This window comes from Drosophila albomicans, chromosome 3, assembly GCF_009650485.2.
Source record: "Drosophila albomicans strain 15112-1751.03 chromosome 3, ASM965048v2, whole genome shotgun sequence".
NCBI lineage: Eukaryota > Metazoa > Arthropoda > Insecta > Diptera > Drosophilidae > Drosophila > Drosophila albomicans.
This window is the reverse complement of record NC_047629.2, coordinates 24,250,990-24,258,390: the sequence shown is the minus strand read 5'-3', so window position 1 is coordinate 24,258,390 and position 7,401 is coordinate 24,250,990. Positions and strand designations below refer to the sequence as shown.

General features: G+C 36.9%; 2 protein-coding genes across 2 annotated transcripts; one reads left to right on the top strand and one right to left on the bottom strand.

Annotated features, from left to right (window-relative positions):
- Window positions 1-460: 460 nt before the first annotated feature.
- On the bottom strand, window positions 461-918 carry LOC117569625 (uncharacterized). The gene is made up of 2 exons (XM_034250862.2): window positions 782-918; window positions 461-726 (listed from the first exon to the last, which is right to left on the bottom strand). The coding sequence occupies exons 1-2, from the start codon at window positions 830-832 to the stop codon at window positions 505-507; spliced, it is 273 nt and encodes a 90-aa protein (XP_034106753.1). The 5' UTR covers window positions 833-918; the 3' UTR covers window positions 461-504.
- A 4,171-nt stretch (window positions 919-5,089) lies between these two features.
- Window positions 5,090-5,515, top strand: LOC117566537 (cofilin/actin-depolymerizing factor homolog). The gene has a single exon (XM_034246078.1). The coding sequence runs from the start codon at window positions 5,090-5,092 to the stop codon at window positions 5,513-5,515; it is 426 nt and encodes a 141-aa protein (XP_034101969.1).
- The last annotated feature ends 1,886 nt before the right edge of the window (window positions 5,516-7,401 follow it).

Sequence of the window (7,401 nt, the reverse complement as noted above, 5' to 3'; positions counted from 1 at the left end):
CACAGCCAGTTAGACACTTTCTTTTGCTACTTGAACTTCCGTTTCCGCTTGCCTGCCTGCTTGCTTGCTTGCTTGCCTGCCAGGCTGACTTCAAGTCTTGTCTGTCCGTCCGATCCGTCTGCACTGTCTGCTTATTTACTTATGCATAGCATATAACCTTAAACATAATTTTGTTTGCTTTTGTGCTGTTTTGTCTCCTCGCTTTGCATGCAATTCTATTTTGCCAGCCCTCAGTTCCATATCTCCCAACTCCAACTCCATCTACATTCCATTTACCAAACCCATTCTCTAGAGTTCTTATCGTTGTTGCTCTTTTCATCTAACATCAAACTTTATCTGTCTGACACGTGACATGCTCTAACAAAAAGAGACAGCAATATAAAATCTCCCCTTCTTTAATTAACATGTACAAATTTTAAGAATTTTAAAATTATTTTTTTTCTGCTAAAGAAAGAAGTAATTACTGCTTAATTCATTTTATTATGTTATTCATTACAAACAACTTTAATCTTCACATTCATAGTCCGATGATGGTGGCGATACCATAGGAATATCCGCTTCACGCAATTTTTTCAGACGTTCTTCTATTTCCTTGAACTTCTGTTCGGATTTCAGATCGCGATTTGCCAGGCGAACATACTTTAGCGCATAATAGAGTTCCGACATCGGCAGATCTTGCTCTTTGAGAAACTTCAAAGCTGCTTCTGTCTCAGCCTCGCTATAGTTCTGTGCAAAATCAGCTTGAGTGGAATCTCATTCTGATTACGATAGATATACAAACCTGCTCAACTTCTGGGATATATTCGAAATTTGAAGCGTCGTCAGCATCCATTTTGATTGATTGTTAGAGTTCGAAATTCGAATGGAATTCAGACGAATTGGATATGTTTTTGTTGAAAAAAAGGAAGTTTACTTATAGGCCTACTCTGCCTTATGGAGTCAGTTAAATGACATATCAACGGCAGTAAAAGTTGGCGACCAAATCAAACGAAACCGAGTACGCAAAACACAAAACCAAAAGCCCCAACCGCATTTTGCATTTGCAGTTTACTCGGTTAACCGCTTTTATAGCGGATTTAACACATTTTCGCCACTCTGGATCAGTGGCAGACTTCTCTCCATTCCAAGTTTGGCCAAAAGTGAAAACGAGGCCAGAACATGCCAAAATGTTTGAATCGCACAATCAACGCACATTCGAGTAGCCAATCCTCCCATTTCCCCTCTCGGCTCTCTCTATCATGATACTGCACTTGAACATACATCGTGCCATTGCATGCATTTTCCATTTCCCTCCCCCCGGTTGGCGCGTGCTCGCCCATACTTGCTTTCGCATATCGTGTGGTACATGGATTTCATTCGGTTCCCGTTGGTTTATTTCTTTCACTGCCCCGACTGTCTGACATTGTGTGAAAGTTACAGCCCCCGGGTGATGACTGCTCTCGGGGACTTTCAATATTGCTTTGTTGTGCTCCGAGTTATTTCATTCGAGAAGTGCCAATTTTGGCACTTAAATGTTGGCTAAATTATTTCAATGTATGATTCCAAATAATTTTGCATTCTTTATTAAATAAATCCCTAAAAACCTGAATACATTATACATTAAATGCTTTGAAAGAGCTAATTTGTTGGACCAAATTTAAATTCGGTTAATTTTCATTCGGATAATGCTTTAAATAGCTGCGCAGCTAATCTAAATTATGAAGCTTCATTTCAAATTTAAATCAAAATTCGAATAATCATAATAAAGATAAATCAGAATTTAAATTAAAAATTTGTTCAATTATAAACGGTTTTATTGAAACGCATTTATTGTTTAAATATAACTTGCTGCCGAACAGATATGTTCTTGGCATTTTCTTGCCTCTCAGCCTTTTAATCTTTTTGACATATATGTTTGTTTTGCAAGCAAAGAATCTGATCCAACAATTTGCAATATATTTGCTTATAAGTACGCATAAGTATATGCAAAATATGTATGTATTTTGGATAATACAAGTACATATTGTTGTTTATTTTCGCATCTGCCACAACAAGCTCTTCTCTCTGGAATATCTCGTTGTTGTCATGCTCATATCTACAGATGCCACTTATATGTTATGTATGTTTTCTTTTTTTTCATATATATAGAATATACAATTTGCCATCAACGAGGAGTATTCATGAAAAGTACATTTGCGTTTGTGTGCGAACATTTATCCATTAATTTGCGCAAATAAAGTTGCCGCAACATACGCGCACTCACGAAACCGCAATCGAAGCGAGACAGCTAGACATAAAGAACGACGGACTTGCTATCTCTGTCGCTGAAAGGTAAACAATTTTAATTTATTTGCCCAATAATAAACCCATCAAATAACATGGGGTGAGGGCATCGAAGGTGGCTTTGGCGCCACATGCAGCCGCAAAAGCGAACTTGCCTATTGAAATATACAAATCAAATATGTTAACGCGCATACGCCCCGTTAACAGCTCATTGTGGGTTAAGTGAAAGCATCGAAGTATAGTATTTTTACTTGCGTGTGTTTACGTGTGCGAATACATACATATGTCACACTGTGCAATATGACAATGGATAGAAAATTAAAGCGCAATGCTCTTAGAGTTAAATATTGGGAAAATTTTATTTGACTAATCGAAAAGTGTCTGGAAAGTTGCTTTGAACAATTTAAATTGTTTTCACTAAATAAAATAATAATGAAAAGATTTCAGTAAGCTTGAACAACAGAAAGAGAAAAAGATTTCCACATGCAATGAATATCAACAGCAAACTTTTTGCTTGTCAACTTTGCAACGATTAATTTGCTTAAGAAATCAAGTGCAGTGGGCAAAAAATAAAAACTTCTTCGCTTAAAAAACAGTTTCACTGAACTTTAAAATACCCTGCACTTCAATTATAAATCAAGTATATTATATTTTACTTAATATTAAAAGTTGTCAATTTATATATTTATCCTTATTAGCCTTTCTAATTAATTTTCGTTAAATTATTGTACACATTTTTATAATGTTAAAAGTTGTGATTTTGTTTATTTGTCTTTATTAACTTTAAAATTTAATTTACCTACATCAAATTATTATACCCACTTACATTTAATTTCTACAGTATTTTGAGCGACAACTTCATCAACGGATACTTAATATGATGTTTTACTTGAGGCTTCTGGCAGCTGTCTGGTTTTCAGCTGATTGCAATTTTTAATTGTCAAATGCAGTCGAGTGACAAATTAAGGCAGCTCCTTCCCAACTGTTCTCCGTTAAAGGAGCGCCTTTAATGACAACTGATATTTTATTTAACAAATGCAACAGCTGAGCAATGAAGCTGTCGACTCACGAATTGTTTTTCCCTGTAACGTTAAGAAATGTATGCAAAAAAAATATAGCAAAAGAATGCTGTCTGGAAATGACCAAGCGAAGCGAGGAGAGCAGGTGCAGAGCAGGAAGCGAGACGAGAGTTGCCCACTCGGAGAGCACTTGAGTGAAATACATCCGATTGTCATTTGAGGATATACAGCTCAGGATGACCAGCTCTAAAATGCAAATGAAGCTGGCTCGTAATTTTATTTTGAGATTTAACAAATAAAACGCGTCGTTTGTCTGGTCGACAGAGAGGGAAGGAAGAAAGGCATTTGCTGCATTTAATTAGACATTAATAGGGAATGCTTTTAACGCTTTGCTGCGGTTAAGTGAAAGTTGAGCTTAAGAGCTTAAGCCGGGGCTAAGTTTAATGTCCCAACGCTGACGATGCGGAGTGTGAGGCAAGAGCAAACAGACAGACACAAGCGACACGCTCAATTTGCATTTGCATTTTTCGGTACTTGCTGAAAATTGGCTTCACCCTGCTGACATTTTGCGGGTTTCCCTCATGGCACAACCCCACTTTCTATGCTGCTGTTGCTTATCAACATTCAACCCCGCAAGCTACAAAAGAGAACAATTTATTGTTTCAAACGGATTCGCCGTGGCAAAATTCGATTACTGGTAATTGCCTATTGCCCAGACTGTCAGACAGAGAGCCAACTAGCCAGGCAGCCAAAGCAGCCAGACAAAAGCGCAGCTTAATTGAATTAAAAGCGTTGCAAAGCTCAAAAGCACCACGCTCCGTGCAATGATTAACGTTTTAAACTGTAAAGTGATTAATCGGACTACGCTAAAGAGGGTTGTTTAAAAAACATTTAAGATTACACATTTGTTTGGCTGAACTAACAAGACTTTAATCGCGGCATATGTATTAGCATTATTTCCTTCAATTTCAAAAGCTTAGCATACTTTTCAGCGCATTCAATATACTTTGTATTTCTTTGTTTAATCTACCTAATTATCTTTCCTCACAAATAAAACATAAATAAAATGTATCAATTACCATTTTTAACTGTAGGATAATACGCAAAAACGAAAAACGATTTAAAAACAAAAGATTATTTATGTTCCCTTAACCAATAAGCTCAATTAACTTTACTGCAAATGTTTTGCGATGATTCTATGAAATTCCTAGACAACTGTCGAGTTGCTTTCTCCTACAGCATGACACATTTTTTGCAGCTCAAAGTAATTAAAATAGTTATGGAACATTTAACATGGTTTAAGTTTCAAGCATCAACAGTTTTTCGCATTTTTCTTTGCTATGCACACTGCAAGGTTCAATTATATCATTCAATATTTTTTTTTCATTGCGTTTTTGGACTAACAAACTTTGCAAATCAAATGAACTTTTGTGCACTCCAAAAAAAAAAGGTTGAACAGCCTCCTTGAGCGTTAGTTAACACTTGAAAAAGTGAATGGAATCGAGCAAGGAAAACTGTTACGAAAACTATGTAAACCAACTATATTGAAAGAAAGCATTTTGGGGGAGGAACGAGGGAAGTAGACTGAAACTTTTCAAGTTGTTGGCAGTTTTTTTCGGTTAGCTTTGCTTTCGAATGAGGTTTGTTTTGCCAGCACACACACAACTAAGTGAGCTTTGGGGTGAATAGTTTGTTTTATTTTTGTGATAGTCATTTTCAGAAATATCATTCATTTTTCCATACAGAAGTCAAAATTTTTACCGTTTATTTAGTTTGAAGTTTCCTCTTTCATATATTTGAATTAAACAATGAGCATCAAGTGCAGTAATGAAGGCTTACAGATCTATGAGGCGATACGAAAGAGCAAAAAGTATCGTTACATTATCTTTCGCATTGCTTCTGATGCTTTGATTGAGGTAGAAACTATCGGACCCAGAGAAAGTGACTTTAAACAATTCCTGGAAGATCTAATGCGAAATGGACCCACGGAGTGTCGTTATGGTCTCTTCGATCTGGAATATACCCGAGTCTGTGACGTCACGCAGCAGGAATTGAAGAGAGAGAAGCTGGTGCTGCTCTCCTGGTGTCCTAGCAGTGCTAAGCCTAAAGGAACGATACTCTATCTGAGCTACTTGCATCCATTTATGGATCAGCTGAAGGGCATACACTATTACAAGACGGTTCGGGAAATTATAGAATTATCACGGGCTGCGATTGAAGAACATTTTCACTGAACTGGCGAGGGGAAGAGAGAAAAGCCAATTTATTTAGTTTTGTGAATCTTTTAAACAATTGCTGCTAGGTAGCGTTAGTTAGATATGTGAGTAACGTAATTTGAAATTTTATGTGGATTTTAGGAATAAATAAAAAGCATTGCAAACTGAATTCCTTAATGATTGAATAGAAGGCTTGAATTTAATGTAATTATTGCTAAAAGGCCTCATATTAATTATACATACATATATTATAAATATTTGGCATAGTTTGAGTTAAACGAAAAAGCGATGAAAATCATTTATCATAGATGCCATTTTGTGGATATTTAAAGGGATTTTATTAGGGCCGTTTGGTATATAAAAATCTTTGATGGTAGTATGAAATGTATCTCTTATAGAAAGTAATTACAATATTTAAAAAACTTTCATTATGATATAAGTGGGAATAAAATAATAAAAGAAAAGCCTTTATTGGATACTTAAAACGATTGCCCTCGGCGGGAGTTTGGTATGTGTGTGAGGTAATACATATTATTGTAATTTTTAAATTTTAGGAACGACAATAAATCAATGAGTAAATCAAATTGTATTTCTCAAGTAACTTATGCAAAGTTTTAACAGTAATTCAATTAGCATTTCTGAAAGACTAATTTACACCCAAAACAGAAATTTTTTCTTCACTGAATGGAATTGTTTAAACTGTTTCAATTGCCGTTTGTTACATGACCTCAAAAGCCATTTCTATGCAACGGACTTTCTATTGGTGAACGCAGAGCTCTGTAAACAGAGGACGATCGCATCCGTTTATTTGTTTTACAATTTACACCTCCAAGGACTACTACAGCAGCGTTCACAAAGAGAGACAGCGATGACAAGGACACTGCGCAGCAAGTCGCATTCAATTTAGCAACAAACAGGCAAAAGTTTTCTGCGCTGGACAATAAGCGAGCGCAAAACTTGCCACAGCTACACAGAAAGTAGGCAACGAAAAGTTGCGGCGACAACTGCAGATACATTTGGGCGGCAGTGGTGTGTGGTGAGGGGTGGGCGTGGCACCGGGATGCAACACTGCAACGCGCAAACATAAAAAGCCAAGTAGAAAAAGCAAAAGTTTTCACTGACAACGAAACGCCACAAGTAAAAGGTGCTACTTGTCCTCGTAGAAAAAGCCAGAGGAGCAGCAGCAGGAAGAGGAAAAGGAATAGAATATCCGGTGGCGGGATAAAGGAGTCAGGTTATGCACCCGGTCCATTGTTTCGTAATGGAGAAATATTGTTTAGCATGCGGCACAACCAAAGATGCAGATGACAAAGGAGTCGCAGTAGCAAGAGGATAACAACGCTCACTAGCTCTCCAGATGGAGCTGGGAGACCAAGCAGCTTGCCAGGCTCGAGGAAGTTGCATGTGGCGCTGCTGCTTGGGATATTATGCATAATGGTTTTTGGTCTATTGACATTTATGGCATTGGACTACCAGGCGAGCTACTAGCGATGAGTTTGGCATAAGAACAGCGATGCGGATAGCGAGAATCAGAATGGGCAAAGTTTGTCGTGGGGAAAGTTAAAGTAGAATTGCTTGTTGAGGTTACTTAGGTGAGCAATGTTTAGTGTGCCAGCGAAAGTTAAAAGCCATGCAATTGAAATGGATACAGGAAATCGAGCAATGGCACACAAATTGTAGATGCCACCTAATAGATACATGGTGAGCACAAGAAAAAAGTATGCAAATAATAAAGAGTAACTTTTCATTTAAATAATATTTCCATTTGAGTTCAACTTATAGTTTTAAACAAGTATGGCTGAAAAAACCAGCTGCTGCTAAGGTATATTTGGAATGGGATGATATATTATTCCAAATATAGTATTCGGTATATTTTAGTATTTTTTGGTATATTAATTTGGTAT

Bases quoted from the DNA above. Each gene is read 5' to 3' on its own strand.
- LOC117569625 (XM_034250862.2), bottom strand. From the start codon at position 832: ATGGATGCTGACGACGCTTCAAATTTCGAATATATCCCAGAAGTTGAG. The intron at 727-781 runs GTTTGTATATCT...GATTTTGCACAG, and splicing joins ATATCCCAGAAGTTGAGCAG to AACTATAGCGAGGCTGAGAC.
- LOC117566537 (XM_034246078.1), top strand. From the start codon at position 5,090: ATGAGCATCAAGTGCAGTAATGAAGGCTTACAGATCTATGAGGCGATA.